The following is a 19,296-nucleotide window of genomic DNA, read 5'->3' on the forward strand; positions in this document are numbered from 1 at the left end:
TAGTAACTCAGAATCAGCTACTATTTGTGCACCTCACAGTCTTACTAACCCCTGACAATTTAATGTATTGCCGCTGTACCAGTAATGCATTGCATGACTAAAGTGCAGGGAGGAATCTCAGTCCTTGATTTCCTCATTTCCTCCAAATGATGACAAAACCACCCCATGACTCAGAGAGGGGGGGCGGGCTACAATGAGTGGAGAGGGCAGGGGTTGCGATGAGTGGCTCAGCGGCCATCCAATAAGAGCCAGCCGTGATTAACATATGCATGTATGCAAATGAGCTTGTGATATAGTCTTTGGTCCTCTCCATGTGCTGCTGCTGCTGGCACTGCTGGGCGTGTGTGGGAACAGGCAGAGGATTCACAGTACTCAGGACAGCAGCAGTAGCACAGCATGAGTTACATCCTCTCCGCTCTGCTGCTGGCTCTATGGGCTGCGTTGTCGGGTAAGTCATCTCTGGGACTAGGACACATTGCTGGAAACATGAAGATCATGGTAACTTTTTTTTTTTTACAATAACAGGACCCGAAATGATCAGGAGGGATCAGTTGGTCTATTGCAGCCACACGGATCCAGTGAGGAGGCTCATGTATAGAAATAGCATATTCCATTTATTATGTGCGCCGGCTGCAGACCCATTTAGCGTGTGTATCATTTTCTTTGCCTTCTACACATAGAGTGAGATGTGATATGGATCCCAAAAATTGATGGCTGGAGTTAACATATCGCTTTGTATATACTTACCTAAAGTTTTATTTCCATGGGGTCATGTTTCCTCTGCACAAATGTTATTATCATGACATTTGAGTACAGCCTACACAGGGCCTGATTCCAAGATGTACGTAGCGGCTGTACGAAAATACGTTGAGATCTGTATTGAGAAGCCCACCGGCGGCTTTGAAAAATCCAAGCGACTGCGTACAAAGACGCAGAATTGGGCGCAGACTAGTGGACTATCTGAGTTCTTTTTATCCCTACAGTTGCACAGAATTGCCTACCGGAACTGAGACGCCGGAGCACTTTCAGCTGTGTACAGGATCGCAGTCTGCGACACACACACTTACATTAGTCGCAGACTGCGATTTTGTTGTCACTCCCCCCAAACGCTCCCTGACTCCATTCCACTGCGGCCAATTCCTCGTTGTGGTCGCCAACAGTAATGAAACTGAAATGTTCCTTTCTCAATTGGTTGTTTCTCAAAAACGGTTGCTAGAACCGCTGACCAACACTCATTTTTATTCTTTGGAGCTCTATTTGTCTACATACATTTCATTGTCTAAGCTAAGTAATATATGTAAATATAGCCAATGTGTAATAAGAATAAACAATGACCAATCCTCAAAAAGAACATTATAACAAAGTAGATGTGCACATTTAATAGTGAGAGACTTGATTGGTTTCACACTCTCATTGTGATAATGCATTGATAATTTATAATAATATCCCCTGTATTAAGGTTCGTCCTCTGAGCTTCCATGTATTTGTCCTGTGGTTTTGTTACGGCAGGAGCCATTGCACATACAGTACACTTGTGAAATGCTATTAATGGATATATTTACATATATCCAGTGTAAATAGACATGTCTGAAATATTGGATGGTAACTAGTATAGAGAAAGACTAAAATGTACGCTTATTGACATTTCTTTATATAGCACTAGTGTCCTCCATTGCACAACTGTTCATTCATTGTTCTAGCATGTTGTTTTTTGTGTGCATAAATAAAACATAAACTTTCTGTATGTACGTATAGAATAGAGAGATGTTTTATTTTTGTTGTTGATATTTGTTTAAATCATAATTTATTCTGTGCATATGGTGAGAATATAGTTCCTGTTGCTGATTCTGTGTGGATCATATTATATACAATAGTGTAGATTTCTGTAATCTGTCCATTATATATGTAGGAACCCTGATCATTTCCAGACACAGAAAAGGTATGTACTAAAAAGTTGGACTCCAATAGAGGATGTCTAGGTGCAGTAGCTTCCTAATTTTCTGGCTTTTCTCAGCCCTGTGATATTTTAATTTGTTATACTGTTTGCAAAGTAACATTAGCCATTCGTCACTGCTGTTGTACTATCATTAGATGCTCTATATTCATTATACGCCTTCTTTTCTCTTGCAGGCTATTCAGAAACGATAAACCTCCCACATGTTGAGACATATGAAAGTGTGTTCCCCACAAAGTTGCACCAAGTCTTTTCCAAGAGGGACTTGCATGGGAAACAGGTGGGTGCCCAATTTATTTCATCTCTATTTTATTTCTTAGTTATATGCTCTATTATACATCTTTTTTTAAGTATTACCAAACTTTATACCAAATATTCATGTGTAAATGGCAGTGGAAGTTAATTTAAATATATAATTCCTAGGAGCATTCTGTCTATGCAATAACTGGACAAATTAAATGGGCGACTCTGTAACAAAACCCATAAAGCATTCTGGGAAGGCAAAGTTCAGTCTCTGATCTGGCGCATCCCTTCTTTGTCTGCGTACCCCTTTTTATGAAGCTATTTTTCATGTCAGCAGGAACGTGTTCTCCCTGGGACTGTGACTCAGAGAGGAGGGGTATCCTACAAGAGATAATGTAAGCAGTCTGGGCACAAGCCCTACTTGCTCACTCCCAAAAATGACATTTTTAAACTGAACCGTTCATAGACTACAAAGCCAGCAACAATAGGTTATTTGCAAACAGAGAAAAATGTATAGGAGCATTACTAAAGGCTTTGTGAACTCGTACACTGTTTCTTGTGTATTTTTTAATGCTCTTGTGTCTGTTTTAATGAAGATGTACAAGGATTAAAAAACAACATCAATGAATATATTTTGATTGCGTTTTTTGGTAGAAATGACCACATTAGTCATATGGTATTGATGTGTATTGGTCCCATGTCATTACTTTCTGTGTGATGCCTTTTGCCCCCAAAATTAACCTACCAGTATATTTTTGGAGTGTGGGAGGAAACCAGAGTACCCAGAGGAAACCCACACAATCACAGTTAGGGCCGTAGTGGGAATCGAACCCAAGACCTCAGTGCTGTGAGGCAGTTGCCATTTCACTGTCTGTGCAGCAGGTAGCATCATCTGACATTATTGTTTAGTTAGCAGTAAGATTTGATGCCAATTGGCGGTGCTCACAAATCAATATAAACTTTTTGCATTCTACGCAGCAAAAAAATACCGACCAGAATAAAAATGTAAATAAAAAAAAGTAGGTATAAAGTTGGGGTGTTTGTTTTTTTTTTTTGTTTTGTTTTTGTTTTGTTTGTTTGTTTTACAATCCTAAATACATGTTTTACTTTTTATGGATCAAGATTGAGACACATTTGTGACTTAATTATCCAATATAAAAGTACAACTGACTAAGGCAAGATATCATTCCTTGCATTGCAAATGGATGCGCAGCTTTTACCACACCACAAAAATATTGAATTATGTTGGTAGTCTCTGTGACCTATAATTTTAATGGTACTCTTTTTGCGCCTCCATTACGTACTCTGTCTGAACATGTGAAAAATGTAATAAAGACCATCCAAATGTCTCCTCACGCTCATGATTAATGTATTTTAAGATATAGTAAAGTTGAATTTAATTAAATAAGGTTGAACTTGATGTGAAGTTTACACTTTCAAAACATATTCTAACTGTAATTATTGCTAATATTTATTGTTTACAGAACCTGTACCCAGACCATGCTGACTATGCACTGACGGTGGGAGGCAAGAATATTATATTGAAGCTGCTAAAGAACAGGTATTGACACTAATGTGGTGGGTGGGTACCGTTTCCTGGTGTGAGTAGACAGACACACATTCACGTGAATATAGGACTGAAGAAATGTACTCAATTTAATACCATAAAAGCTTCAGCTGAATGGGAGATTTACTAAGCTTTGAAAAGTGATAACTTGAAGAGTAGTAAATTTCCGGCCACTCAGCTCCCAACTGTCATGCCACAGGCTGTGTTTGAAAAAAGACAGCAGCTGATTGGCTGGTGGTTTATCACTCTCCACTTTATCACTTTTCAGAGCTTAGTACATCTAGAGTCTGAGAGTCTTAAAGGGTTAACTTACAGATGGTTATATTTTCTGTGTACATTTACACTGGGCATCACATATCTCTGCCATTTGTTACCGTGTTCCAGTTATTGTCAAAATACCTATTTTAGGACCATACCCTTGGGAATTATAAACAGATCTACACGTCCCCTATCTGATTTTTCACACACAGAGAGCACAGCAGATTAGTAAGCTTGCTACCTGCTAATGAGGTTACATAGCAGAGGAGCCATTATAGGATTTCCAGTGTAGATAATTAACCAGCAAACATAATTATTATGGCTGTTCTATTTCTGCTTATACTGGCGTGATTTTAAACATATAAATGTTCCTCTTCCTGTGCACCTTGATCTACTGGTCACACTTACAGATGTATCCACATACATCTTGCTTCTAGTCCACTATGGCATGGCGCGGCTCAGTAGCGCCAAATGTCTTTTTGTCCGATGTTGTACCTTCAAATACGTCTTATTCACAATGCAATGCGAATAGGATGCACAAGCTGCTTCTGCTGATTAAAGTGATATGCGGCATGCCTGTATTCTGTGTGCCTTTGTTGATGCATCTGCGTGCAAAACGTTGTTAGTGTCATGTTAAGCTGCTTGTGCATCATATTCGCATTGCTTTGCAAATAAGACTCATTTTGAAAGTAAAAAGTCGCTCAGTGCTATGGAGTAGCACGGTGCTTACGCGTGTTTAACATGACTTGTAGCACACAAAGGTAAGAGGTTTGTGGACACATCTGGAGGCGCTGATTATGAGTCGGGCGCCAATATAAGATGCAGCTGTGCAATTATAAGTTTCTGCGCATGCACCTAAGTCGCACTGCTTATTAGCTCAGAGTCCGTGCACACGAGTCTCAGTTACGACGCACAATGTCAGAAATGTCCTGAAAATGTATTGAGCGGTGACAGGGAGGTGGCTATCCTGGTGCACGGGGATGGTCCATCTTATGGGCGTGTTATGGGAGTGTCACTGTAGTGGTTACAAACTCAGATGCACAATCGATCACACTGGAGGCCATACTCTGATAGAGAATCTGCACCTAGCATGGGGATGGTGCAAGTTTTGATGGTGCCACCAATGGTTGCATCTAAAGACGCACTAAGTGGTATTTGAGCGTGTAAAGTAGACTTCTCAGCCCTTGCACATTCATCTCCATGTCTGTACATGAGGGAGGAGCTTGTAGCCGCACTGCATAAAGGATGTGCGACCAGCAAGAGACACAGACATAGACGCTCAGAATCAGTCCCTTAATGTTGTGGGATGTGAGTTTATCAGACATTTATGTAATAATGGAGCATATTGAGCTAGCGGTCTCAGGCGCCAGATTTTGTCAGGATGAATATGTAAGGCGATCATCTAAAGGGGAACACCTCAATTAGTGGCGTTCTTGACCGTTCCTCCAGCACCTTGCAGTTACCAGTGTCGCAGATATTTCTTACCCCAGATATACAATAAAATCTGCATTGTTGCAGTGCTGTAATAAGTAGCACATCATAAACGCACAATGCTGATTCAGGCTTATATGCTAATACCAAAGGAGGCTTCTGAAGGCAAAGGACGCCCACTGCCGCTTCGCAGATCCGAGGGCTACATCCAAAGACGCAGCATCAGATCACTATCAAGCAGCCATCGCCCATCTGAGTATGCCTAAGCAGCCGAACTCCACGGCCAATGCCAGTAAATCTGCGTCGAAAGACGCACACACTGGCCTTGTCATGCCCAGAAAATGGGTTCAAAGGCAGCAGGAGGAGGGTTCTACTCATCACGTAAAGTTATTTGTGGTTTATTAGGAAGATTACATACGTCACAAATTACAATCAGGTCACCAGATGATCTTGTGTAGATGTTTAAGTTAATCATTCGGCTAATGGACAAGTTTATAAAGATTGTACTAAATAATGATCTCTCTAGTGACTTGCAACAGCGCCCGTCTGACCATGTGTATGGGCGCAGGATTAAGAACATTATGCTAATAACTTTCTCATTTGTGTAGGGAATTTCTTGGGAAATCGTTTACAGTAACTTACTATTTGGAAGATGAGACGGAAGTGACAGAATCTCAGGATGAGGAGGTGCGTATCCATCCTTACATATGTGCAGTGTGTCGGACAGCTACGTTACTTTCTAATCTTGCTTTTTAATAACATGCTTTTGCACATCTGTGGGATAACTTTCTAGCATTTACACTGTAAGATTTCATGCTGTGACTGAAAAGAGGAAATACAGGATTGCATTTGGTTTGTGAAGAAAGCTAATTTGCAATATCAATCTCCTTAGAAGCCACTTCTAGTGTTTATTCTAGAGGGGGCAGGGCGGCTGTCACAGATTGGCATCCCAAAATAGGCGTGGTCTCTAGAAAAGGGGGCGTATCCTTGATACATGCTCCCCTCTCATCACTGTAGGAGGTGTGCCCAGCACTCAGGGATGTTGGGCTGCACCCAAGCTCTCCCCGCAGTGTGTATAGACAACGTCACTGGTGATTGTTTCACCAGAACTCCCCCCTCCCCCCCCCCCCCCCCCCCCATCCCAATGAACACAGTAAAGTTAGCTGCTATCACTGTGCCTACCAGTGATAGATATATACCTCCAAGATCTGGCACTCACTGGTACGGGTGGTAACTGGACCGGGTGCCCTCCTCACTGTAAGCTCTGATGCAAGGGTACACTGTCAATGTGGGGGGAAAGGGTGCACGTCAGCACCCCTCATTTTACAACTGTATTGTGTCCAGAGGCAGATACAGAAATATAATGTGTTAATATATTTATTCAACTAATTCCTGATATTGTTGGTTGTAAGCTAAATGTACCCCTGCATGCTTAGGATCCTTTATGAAAATAGTAAGTACTGTTACTGAAGCAGGGATAGTTGTAAGTCACACATTTCTGAAGCTTTAACAACATAAGTAAACTAGTATTTTAGCTTCACTAATCATTTGATTTAGATAATGCAGGTGTACTTGTCTACGTTTGGTTCCAGAACATGCGCAGTGCTTAAACACACACAATACGCTCCACACACTGACTTGTGTCCAGCTCTGCCTTATCCCCTGTACGTGCAATGCTTTGTTTGTGGTTTTGCAAAAGTTTTTTTTTGTGCTCTTTCGCAGAACTTACAATTATTTGTTTTCTTCCTGTAACACAAATATATTGGATGGTTGCTAAGAAACATATCTCATTCTTATTCAACTACATGCTACATGAGAATTGGGATACTGTTGTCATTTATCACAGTTCTATGTGGAAAGAACTTAAAACTTGCACTTAACCCAATTACCCTAATAAATCTTAAATTCTACCAGTCTCCTGTGACTAGGTTGAGGTGTGAAACTTTTTGGAATGTGCATTTTAGGTTGGTTCTACCCTTACACCATACAGGTAAAACACTTCATTTCAAGGATAACAATGGTTAGTTGTGAAAGTAAGATCAATTAGAATAGATTAAGGGACTTCAAGTATTTTTTTCATTTTAATATTGTATTTTATATAAATATTAAAGAACAACTGTTCTTTAATCTTGTAATTATAGAACTTTAGTTTCTATGGTTCCACGGTACTGCCAGCAAGTCTGCTTGTAGAACTAATCATTTAGTACAGTTCCATTATTTGCTTTCTTTTCCCCAAAATCACTTTATCACACCACAGTTGGATGAGAAGATAATCTTCTCACAATATAGCACAATTTGAAAAGGTCCAAAAATATGATTGATAGCAGCAAAGGAATGACCCACAATTTCTGAAGTTTCCCATGGCTTACACCGAGGGACAACATACAATCATCTCTAGAATATATGACATAACTTACATAGGCACACAATTGATCATAGAACATATTTGAGTTTAGTGTTTCTTTAAGTAACCACTAACTCCCCCCCTTCCCCCACTCTATTGTACAGAGCAGGAGGAATAGAGAGGAGGCTGTATGTGAAGAACCTTCTGCTGTTTTCTCCTTCATGTTACTCTGCAATCTGTCTCCTGAAGACTGGGAGAGGCCTGCGTGGCTCTGTTCTGCTAGCACATGGCTCAGAATGAGTGTTTTCTCTCTCTCTCGAGAACATACTGTACTTGAATATATTATTTTCTTCAGTCGGCTCCTTTCACCATGATTCCAGCTGCACAGTCTCTACATAGCAGAGCTCAGAATCCAGACTCCAGTTCTCTGGTGCTGTAGATGTGCGGGTGTCTGACTTCACAGTCGGAACATCTATCCACAGTAACACATTATTCCGAATGGCAATTTATGTTAGCGTGCAAGATAAAACATTTGTGATTTCTAAAGATCTCGGATAGGAGACTGTGGGGTAGATTCAGTAAGATGTGATAACCCCTTTTCAGCATTTTTGCTGATAAAGGGGATATTACTACTCTATCAAAAGGGTTAGGCTGTGGTTAGGGTTAGTTAATCATTGTTGGAAAACCACATTGTCAGCATGCTGACTGTTGAAATTCTGGCAATGTTACTATTATGTCGGTGTTGGCATTCTAAATGGTGACTTTGTGCACTACACCCGTACAGCATGTTTAATATATTTTATGGACACACTGTACCACTGTAGTTGTGCAGGAGACCTGTGCAGTGATAACATCACATTATCCTCCCAATTTAGAAGGCCTCCAACATTAGCTAATTAGACTGCACTAGTGTTTCTATGTCTTGTAGAGTGAAGGGAGGAGCAAAGCAGCATTGAGACCACACGAGTGGGGCCCCAGAGCCACTGCTGCAGTTTCTATTGCTGATTAACCCATTCTTACTTAAGAATGTAAGCTCTTACGAGCAGGGCCTCTACCCTCTTGTGCTTCTCCTTACTTTGCTTTCATCTACTTCTTACTCCCCACTAGGGCACCATAAGCGGCCCATACACGGGGCGATTTTACACACAATATGCACGATTTCGATCGATCGCAACGATCAATCGTTGCATATGGTGTGTGTTTTGGCATGCTGTAGGACGGCTATGCGCGTCCCCGCCGTCTTACTTCGGCATCGTAGATCTTATAGAATAACCATAAGATCTGCGATCCATCATGCTGTTAAATAGGTAAACGAAGCATCTTGTAAGATGCATCGTTTACCATTCACAACAGCATGCGGTGCATCGGGCTGAATTTGAAAACGTACCGAGGTGTCGTATGTTTTCAAATCGCACCGTGTATAGGCCGCTTAACAGTTGCTTGCTTATGCACTGCTGGGTGTTATGGTGGCTAATGTAGCAATGTATATTATTCTTGTCCTCATCCTGTATTGTATTGTACTGTAATTCACTGGTAACCTATTTGTTATGTACTTTGTAAGGCGCTGCGGAGCACTTGTGGCGCCATATAAATAAATTATAATAATAATACTCCACTGGCCTCTACCAATAATACGGTTATTATGGTTTTTTCTATGAATGTGTGGAAATTGATTGTGTATTTGAAATGTTCAATCATGTAGAATGGGGCTTTAATATATTATTTTTCATGTCTTTTAATCCTCTTAATGAACTGCAAAGGCTAATAGCAGTCCTTCATAACTTTTTGCATTTATTTTGGGAAATATTTTTGTAATGTGTCCTTTGTCTGCCAGGATCACTGCTTTTACCATGGAGACGTGGATGGAGAGAATGACTCCTCAGCCAGCATCAGCATCTGTAAAGGAATAAGGTAAGATCAACATAAATGGAGAAAGACGGACACTTGATATCTAAAACAGCAGTCCCTTGTAGTTTTCATTAAGTAGCATATTAAGGGCCGTATTCAATTAGGAACGAAAAGCCGTTTTAGCCTGTTTTTTGGAGATAATTTCGCCTGACAATGTATCTGCGTATTCAATTCCAGTTCGCATTTGCCTTTGCGAAAAGTCAATGCACTGAAATAGGCGAAACGTTGTCTCCACAAAATGGCAGGAGCAAAATCTATATTTTGGGATGCAGAAACCACCCAGAACCCTTGGTACACCCACCAAGGATAATTCACCCAAAAAAAGAAAAAAATTGCCGAAACACCCCAAAAGATGCCTTAGAAATTTAGGGCGTAAATATACAAAGTGGGGGGACAACTTAAAAAACTGGCGAAAATAAGCTTTTGGGGGTGCTCTAAGAAGGGGCCAAGTGTTTTGGGGATTGCAGGTGTTTGTATGATGGAGGAATTTCACATTTTCTAAAACTTCACTTTAGAGACATAAAAATATGCTAGTACCCAATTCCAAGCACCCCAAATTTGATGGGACTACTTATTTTCTCCAAAAAACACTGCTTTATGCCATTCTTCACCATTATTACCTAGATGCTAATAGCAAGCAATTACCACCACTTGAGTGCCTGGGTCCCGTTTTTGCCTGTTTAGTAATTGAATTCGGAGTAAATCAGGAGTGCACACGAAAAGTTTTTGCCTCCAAGACACTCGAAGGCAGCGTAAAGTCGGGTAGGCGTAACTTTTTAGCCGAGAGTAAACTAATTGAATTTGGCCCTAAGTACCATTTAAGCTTGCATCTCAGTCATTTGTTTTTCTTTTAGCATCCTCCTGAAAATCATTATCTTGTTTTCAATTTCTCTCTGTAGAGAAAAAAGTACAGGCTTTCAGACTGTCAGCATATCATGTGATGGCAGAGGGGTTTAGAAAGAGGGAGGAAGTCCTAGTGAAAACCGCTTAGATGAGGGTTCCAAAGCCACTATGCATGCTACATTATGTGCCATGTGACTGTGGTTGCCATGGTAGTCACATAACAAAATTATCAATCATTATTAACAGTCTGAGGAAACAAAACCAGGGGAAATGGTGATTATCAAAATGCTTCTTATAGTGATTTATGTTATAATTTCTTGGGATTGCTGCTTTAAAATAACTGCCGTACCATTGCTTGAGACAGTTGTACACAAAAATTACATACACATTCCACAGCTAGGAAGGACAAAAAACAGACAAATAGTAAACATGTACAGTGTCAGTATTTTATTTAAATAAGCACAAATGAAGGAAAGTTTTTCGAGAAGAGAAACAGTTAAAAATATATACCTGACATCTAGCTAGCATGGGAAGATTTATGTGAATATATATATTTACAATATTGATACATTGGGTGTTGTGCGTAGCATTTTGTTAAGTGTTGCAGCGTTGTAGTAATTATTTTGTGTGTGATTCACATTAAATATAACAATCTGCCGGTGTGTAGAAGTGTTTCATAACCTGAAAGCAAGGGGCCCAATTTATCAAACATCTAATCAATTAAAAATTCTAAAAATAATGATTTCAGTCTTTTTAATGTATAGAAATAAAAAAACTTAATTTGGATAAAAGAATATACTTCCTTTCTAGCCCTAAATAAACACCAGAGGAAATGTAACTAAGCAAAACAAGCTTCCTTTTTTTCTGCTTATTAACTCTTCTACTGGAAACTCATAACATCCAGGAAATGAGGCGTACGGAGGTAATTTCTCATATTGTCTATTTCCTGGCCTGAGGCATAAATACCCCCCCACATCCTCCCCCCTCCCCGTACAGCTCTTCCTTCTTCAGAAGGAATATAGAGAGAGTGATGTGCAGAAATATATAGATAGATAATTACGTCTATACATAGTATGCACTTCTCTGCAAATTGTAGGAAGGAAACGTGCATACATTTTATCTAGCAACGGAACCGATTTATTTTCGAAAACTAAGATAAATTAAATTGAATGTGTATTCTTAGATGGCTTACAGGACACAGTGCAGACATTTCCAATTGTTAATATATTCTATTTTTTTTCAACAGCTATTTTAAGAGTATTAATAAACATCTCTTTAACTTTAAAAAGGAACATTAAATTGAACAAGAAATAAGATATTTAATAGAGTCAAATCGTAAGATCTTGATTTTGGTTATTGTAAGATCCGGGTGACGTTAATATAATATTTATATCTTATTAGCACTTCTATTCTCAGCAGACACCTCATATTTGCCTTTTATCATTCTCAATAAAGAGATGAAGGTGTAAAAATTAAAGCAGAAGATTTCAGTTACAGAATTATTAAACACCAGCTGCCTAGTCAATATTCTTAATATAATAAAATGGTTTTAGATGTGCTGATTATTAGAGATTTTAGATAATTCTGATTATTATCTATTCTTTTATTTGTCATGTAAATTAAAGAAAAACTTATGAGCCTTATTTCATTATAGTTCCCGTTAAAAAGATTCCCATATATTTGGCATTTAAAATGTTTTACAGCATTATATATACATTTGTAGTTAGTGCAAACTTACTTATCTTCAATCTTTTGGCAACCGTAAATTGAATATTGTACTTATCAGCTCAATGGTAAAGTGTATGAATAGTTCAAACAGACTTGTTCTACATTTAACCGTTTGTGCTGGTAACATTCTTGGGTGATGGCTCAGGCTGACCTGATTTCATGGGCTCGTATGTCTTCAGTGGGTTCTTTCAGGTAGATGACCAGATGTACTTAATAGAGCCTCTCTCCGGGGTTGATGACCAAGGTGAGCATGCTGTCTACAAACATGAACACCTGAGGATGAAGAGAGGAACCTGCCAAGGCAGCAACAGCAATACTGTGTATGACTATGGACCTAAAGTGGCAACAATGCTGAAGCCCCAGCCCTGGGTGAGTAACAGACTGTGGCTCTTGTGTAACAGTGGTTTGGCTGTACATTATGCGTATGACAGTTCTCCTTGCAAAGGATGAAACTGTGCGTGTGTACACCAGAGATAGATCATAACCCCATGTGTACATTCAACATACAGATCTGTAAATTAAATATGATACTGCTTTCAATGGTATGATCTAACCTTGATGAGTGTGTCTGTGTTGTGTTTGAGACAGCCGGTGGTGGTGGAAGAGTGTAGCAGATTGGAGCGGTGATGTGATTAGTGTTTCCATATTGTGTAAACAGAGACGTAGGGCTTGCCATGTTAATTCAATTCATAAACACCTCATCATACAAGTACTTCCTAGTGTTGGCCAAATCCAATAAACCAATTTTATTTAATTCAACCCAGTAATCCTGTTAGTCCAGTTACATAAGCAAGATAAGTATTATAATAACCTATTGTTGATATTGAAATGAACCTCTATATACCCCTGCCTGTACCTTCTAAAATCCTTCCTATAAACCTCTAAGGATGACGCTAATTTGCATACGCAGTCATACAATAAATAGAGACTCCAGACTCAGAACATGTGGTTCCGAAGCACAAAGTATTATTCAAGTAAAAGTACAGTCAGTTACACGCTATGATCTGTGTACAATAAGCGCAAATAAATCATAAAGTCACAAGGTACAGTTGATTTACATATGCATGATTATACAATGAGAGACAGAGAGACAGAGAGACAGAGAGACAGAGAGACAGAGAGACAGAGAGACAGAGAGACAGAGAGACAAAGAGAGACAGAGAGAGAAAGAGAGACAGAGAGAGAAAGAGAGACAGAGAGAGAAAGAGAGACAGAGAGAGACAGAGAGAGAAAGAGACAGAGAGAGACAGAGAGAGACAGAGAGAGACAGAGAGAGACAGAGAGAGACAGAGAGAGACAGAGAGAGACAGAGAGAGACAGAGAGAGACAGAGAGAGACAGAGAGAGACAGAGAGAGACAGAGAGACGCACAGAGACGCACAGAGAGAGAGAGAGGCGCACAGAGAGAGAGAGAGGCGCACAGGCAGAGAGAGAGGCGCACAGGCAGAGAGAGAGGCGCACAGGCAGAGAGAGAGGCGCACAGGCAGAGAGAGAGGCGCACAGGCAGAGAGAGAGGCGCACAGGCAGAGAGAGAGGCGCACAGGCAGAGAGAGAGGCGCACAGGCAGAGAGAGAGAGGCACAGGCAGAGAGAGAGAGGCACAATTTAGGCGCAAAAGGAAATTATACAGACCCCAAGTACAGTATACATACGCAGGCGCTTTCGGACCCAGAGATAGGCATCAGCAAGAGACCCCACGTCATTCAGCATTCAGCACGAAGACCCAGAACCAGCGTTCGTGCACTCATATTTATACCCCCCCCAGAATAAACAGGACAATAGGGAAGTCTGTTGATGATATAATTGGTTCCCAGGGGTGAAGCATCTGTTACAGCACATTTAACAGGCTGGTTCAAACAGACTCTCCCTGCCTCTATCAGCTGGGGTCTTCCTCTTCACGCCTCCTGCAGCATCCTAACAGTTGCTTCTAAAATATACATTTTGTTGCTTGTATGCTCTGCGATCCATAACTCGGGAATGTATGATGCGATCTCCCCACCGATAACACCGGAATACTGTAAAAAGGATACGCATCAGTACAACTCCAAACATGACTTGTTTAGCATGTATAATACCTTAGTTATCAAATATCTTTATTTTTCAGCATTTAAACTAACTGAACCAACTTAAATCATACACTTTAGAGCTTATTGAACCTTATGTGTGAATATGTAATGTGTGGGTATTCGGGGTTTGATATAAGGACGCTAGTAATTAATGGGTGAGATTTGAGTGCATAATTTCTCATACACGAAGTGAACATTCAGCAGTGTGGATTGCTGAGCATTGTAGTTCCATGCCCTCTGTCAGCAGGCCCCCACCTGTCCTGTGTTCAAAGGAAAAAAACCTCTTTTGTTCTCCCAGACTCTTGTGTGAACTGTGAATCAAACTGTGAAGTTGGAGCCATCCTGTCTAGGATTCAGACAAATCCAATTGTGTAGATCAATGCCTGGATTATATTACAATTGCCACAACTATACTTTATCTGCATCCAGGGATTTCCAATTTGTATGTAAAAATACCCATTGTCTATTCTATTTACTTTTACTCATAAAGCTTGTTCTTCCAGTTGCCCTTGGTAGATTAACAAAAACATTGCCATCTGTTCTTAGCTCCTGAGTTGTAACTTTGAAATGACGCTGGTCACAAAATGGCGTCTTGCAGATTCTTGTTTCTAAAATGGAGTCTAGCTGCCATGTGCAAGATGGCGTCGCGCACGCTTCAATTTTAAACTGATCTTGTCTCAGCCAATTATTCAGCTTCGACACTACTCTGCTACCCTCAAACTGCCATTATGGTCTTCCCATAGTGGACATTATTGTCCCATATACAGTAAACCATGAGCGAGATACAATTCTGTGATCATGGATATACTTTTTTTTTTTTCGAGAGTTTTAAAAAGTATAAAGATTCAACAGTAAAATATTAAAATGAGGTATGGTAATGTGTACTTTATTTATTGATAAACTCAATGAGAAGGGAGATATGATAGTCTATCTAAGGAACCTGGCAGGCATTTCTCATGTTGATTCATGTTGAATCAGTCAGCTGGGCTTGGGATTGGCCTCCGCACTCTGAATATGCGGATACATTGAACATTCATGATTAAGCATTTGTTTTACACTGCATGCTCAGTTTTACATGGTTTGATATGTTTTTCACTAAGAAAATATTTTACCTCCAATTAAAATTCCTACAAATATTTATCATCTGATGTTCTTAAAGTAGCAATCCTACTTATTTCATCTAATTTTTAATGAAGAAGGTGGAGATGTATCAAATCTTGGAGAGAGATTAAAGTACCACCCAATCATTTCCAACTGCCAGGCTGTGTTTGGAAAATGAGTTAGAAGCTGATTGGTTGATAATTTATCTCTCTCCACTTTATTTTTCTCCATTGTTTGATCCATCTCCCTTCAAGTATGTCTCCTTTACAGGAGCAGGAGCACCGACCCCTAGCTTCTGGCCAGGACTGTGACACAGCATTTCCTGGAAAGTGTCTACAGGAAGCTGCCACCAGGGGCAATGTTTTTTTTCACCCTACCTGGGAGTGCAGCTTTAAAATGAAACCTTTAGTGAAATAATTGAGATTCTATTCTGTTAATATGAAATTGTAAGCTATAATTGTAATTTAAATGTTTTATAGAGATTTGCCCCTCTGCACACTGACATCAGATATGTTGAACTGTTCCTGGTTGTTGACAACACTGAGGTAACACTAAAGATCTTGGAGATAACTATACAACTACTATTTATTTTTGTGCTGCACATTGTCTTACCATCTGTTCTCCTACCTTTCCAGTACCTTAAATACAAAGATATCCCCACTCTCCAACATCGCATGAAGGAGATTGTCAACCATGTAGATAAGGTGAGTACTTTAGCCTGTCTTGTTCTTCTACTCTGGAATTTGGATGGGAAAGTGTTGCAATTTAGTGAAAGAATAACATGTTTAGGGAATTTAGTATTGGTCATTAGGCCTACATGTAGGCTTATATTACAAAATAATACATTATAAAAGGTTGTGTTTTTTTATCCACAACAGCTGTACCGTTCCTTGAACATCCGAGTTGCTCTTATTGGTATGGAGGTTTGGACCAAACGAGACAAAATAGTAGTGAGCCCCACTGCCGGTGTAACTTTAGACAATTTCCTGAACTGGCGCAAGAAGGACCTTCTACGGATGAAAATCCATGATAATGCCCAGCTCATCACGTAAGTTTAATGAGTAGATGTGTAATAAATGCGTGCCTGCCATTTTAGATTTTATTTTAAAAAAATCGGACTTACAGATTCTACATAATTTTTAATCAGTGACAAATATTATTGGTGCTGTTTTATTTCTCTGAGATTTTTAAAAGTCTCTGTCCTCTTTATGCTTAGTGGAGTGGACTTCGAAGGGAGCACTGTCGGTCTGGCCACCAAACTTGCAATGTGTACTGGTGATTCTGGAGCTGTAAACCAAGTGAGTGTGATGGACATTTGTTTCCTATTGAATTTGTCATTTACATAGAAACCTTTGTGGCTGAATAGTATTATGACATGGTTATATGACAATGAGCCTGATTCTAAATCCCATGGAGCGGCGTGTTCACGTCTTTTGTCAGTTGCACATCTGCGACTTTATGCTATACTGCTACAAGCCCCTCCCATGTGTACATCCGTGCATATGAATGTACAAAGACTGAGGCGCCCACTTCCAGTGTCTCCAGATGCTGTAATCGTGCTCGGAATTCGCGGAAAGTATCGTGGATTGTGACTTTTCGCTAGTCGGAACTTTTCGCCGTATTCAATTGCAAATACTTTACACGTATGCGGAAAGTCAATGCAATGTAATACGCAAAAAAGATTTGCCTCTGAATAGGTGGAGAAAAAAAGTGAAAATCTGTATTTTGGGGTGCAAAGCTGGGGAAACCACTTAGCACCCATGGGACAGCCCCCCAAAGAATAACTGCGTCAAAGAAATCCTAAAAAAAGGTGAGGTACACCCCAAAAGAAAATCACTTTGAAATTGGGGGCAAAAAAGTACAAAGTGGAGGGACAAACTTAAAAACTACTGAAATAGACTTTTGGGGGGTCTGCAAGTATGGGGGAGGTGTTTTTTTTTTTTGTTTGCAGGTGCTTGCTGTAGGTGCGTATTTTATTTTTTTAAAAGCTTCACTTTAGTGACTTTAAACCATGCTTGCACCCATTTTCATGTACCCCAAATCTGACAGGACTGCTTGTTTTCACCCCAAAAAACTGCGTAATGCTATTCTTCACCACTTGTGTAAAGACGCTAGTTAGAAGAAATTGACACTACTTAAGTACCCCCAATAGCTTTATTAGGGCTATTCGGGGGCATCTACATTGATCCCCAATGTCAGTGCATCTTTTTGGTGGTGTCAGGCTGTTTCCCCAATTCTGACAGCACTTTTCACCTGGTTTGCATTCGCCGGGTTGCGTTTTCGCATGTTTTGGAATTGAATACGGCGAATAGCGGGGACGCGCACGAAAAGTTTTCGCGACCAAAATACGAGATGTAGGTGAAAAGTATGGTATGCAAAAAAGTTTTGCAGGTGCAAAACTAATTGAATACCGCCCTCTGTATGAACACTATTGAGATGGATGTGGAATAAGACTTGTGCACTAAAAAAAAAAATCACTCAGCTGCGTCTGACAGCTACTCAGAATCTGCGTCTGACAGCTACTCAGAATCAGGCCCTATATGTGCTGATTCTTAATCCGTTTGTTTGTTTACTTCATAACTCACCATTGCTTGTTTTCTTATGGCCTGCTGCCATTAAGTCCTAAAATAACCAAGCAATATTTGTTTAAATAACCTAGGACCACAGTACAAATCCCATTGGGGCTGCATCCACTCTGGCACATGAAATGGGTCACAACCTTGGCATGTCCCATGATGAAGACGTGGACGGATGTAGCTGTGCTCTCAATCGGGAAAAAGGAGGTTGTGTCATGTCAAAGAGTGTTGGGTGAGCACAGAATTATCTACCAGGTCTTTTATACAAGCACTAATGGCTGTACACATGTTCCTATCACATAACTGTGATTGGCATATTGTCTGTTGTTATGACTGCATCTAAGTGTATTTATGTGTTCTCTGACTTACAGCCTAGTGTATCCCAAACTCTTCAGCAGCTGCAGCCGGAAAGACCTACAGACTTACCTAAGTGATATAAGCCCCAGCTGTCTATTCAACGTCCCAGACAGTGATCAGCTGTTTGGGGGCCCAGTCTGTGGAAATGACTTTGTGGAAAGTGGAGAGGAGTGTGACTGCGGAACACCTGAGGTAACAATTATGTACAGTACCGGCTGCTATGCTCAGATATGTACTCAAGTATCCACATAGCAACAGAGAGCAGTTACCCTCATACAGTATATACACAATTTTGTAGTTTGCTCTTTCTTCATCTCTGGTTCTTTTGTATTCACAGGAATGCACTAACCCGTGCTGTAATGCTACTACATGCAGGCTGAAAGAAGGAGCAGAGTGTGCACAAGGAGAGTGCTGCCAGCAGTGCAAGGTACACATATCCTGCCAATGTGTCCAATCAAAAAACACGGACATCCTTGGTGGTTCATAATTGCAGACATTGACATGTATAATGTTTTGCTTGTTTTATTACTAGATCCGTCCAGTTGGGGACATGTGTCGCAAGAGAAAGGGAGAGTGTGACCTGCCTGAGTATTGTACTGGAATCTCTGCCCAGTGTCCTGAGGATGCCTTTCAGGAGAATGGAGCTTCCTGCGCCTCTGGGAGTAGCTACTGTTACAATGGAAACTGTCCATCTCTTGGTCAGCAATGCAAGGCTCTATGGGGATCAGGTATCTGTTCAGACCTTTTAAGGGGATACAAGCTGGCTTGATGTTGGCTTGTTGACTGTAGGTTTGGCTAATGAATTGCATCCTATGAGTTATAGATGTGTACCTCAGTGTGTGTTTGTATAGATAGATCCCAATGAACATATAATGGAGCATACATATTGTTAATGCTTGTTAATGTGTAGTAGTAAACTTAC

At 40.3% G+C, this 19,296-nt stretch overlaps 1 protein-coding gene across 1 annotated transcript in view; it reads left to right on the forward strand.

The window, feature by feature from the left end:
- Positions 1-364: 364 nt before the first annotated feature.
- ADAM8 (ADAM metallopeptidase domain 8) overlaps positions 365-19,296 on the forward strand; it is a 34,477-nt gene continuing 15,545 nt past the window's right edge. The window contains exons 1-14 of the mRNA XM_088475011.1: positions 365-448; positions 2,131-2,234; positions 3,682-3,758; positions 6,062-6,140; positions 9,632-9,708; positions 12,456-12,645; positions 15,921-15,986; positions 16,077-16,145; positions 16,320-16,489; positions 16,658-16,739; positions 18,101-18,249; positions 18,389-18,566; positions 18,712-18,801; positions 18,907-19,102. Of these exons, the coding sequence (XP_088331137.1) occupies positions 397-448; positions 2,131-2,234; positions 3,682-3,758; positions 6,062-6,140; positions 9,632-9,708; positions 12,456-12,645; positions 15,921-15,986; positions 16,077-16,145; positions 16,320-16,489; positions 16,658-16,739; positions 18,101-18,249; positions 18,389-18,566; positions 18,712-18,801; positions 18,907-19,102 (1,579 nt within the window). The 5' untranslated portion in view covers positions 365-396. The remainder of the gene's footprint in view (positions 449-2,130; positions 2,235-3,681; positions 3,759-6,061; positions 6,141-9,631; positions 9,709-12,455; positions 12,646-15,920; positions 15,987-16,076; positions 16,146-16,319; positions 16,490-16,657; positions 16,740-18,100; positions 18,250-18,388; positions 18,567-18,711; positions 18,802-18,906; positions 19,103-19,296) is intronic.

The sequence above is a fragment of the Taudactylus pleione genome, unplaced genomic scaffold, assembly GCF_031769625.1.
Source record: "Taudactylus pleione unplaced genomic scaffold, aTauple2 ptg000157l, whole genome shotgun sequence".
Taxonomy (NCBI): domain Eukaryota; kingdom Metazoa; phylum Chordata; class Amphibia; order Anura; family Myobatrachidae; genus Taudactylus; species Taudactylus pleione.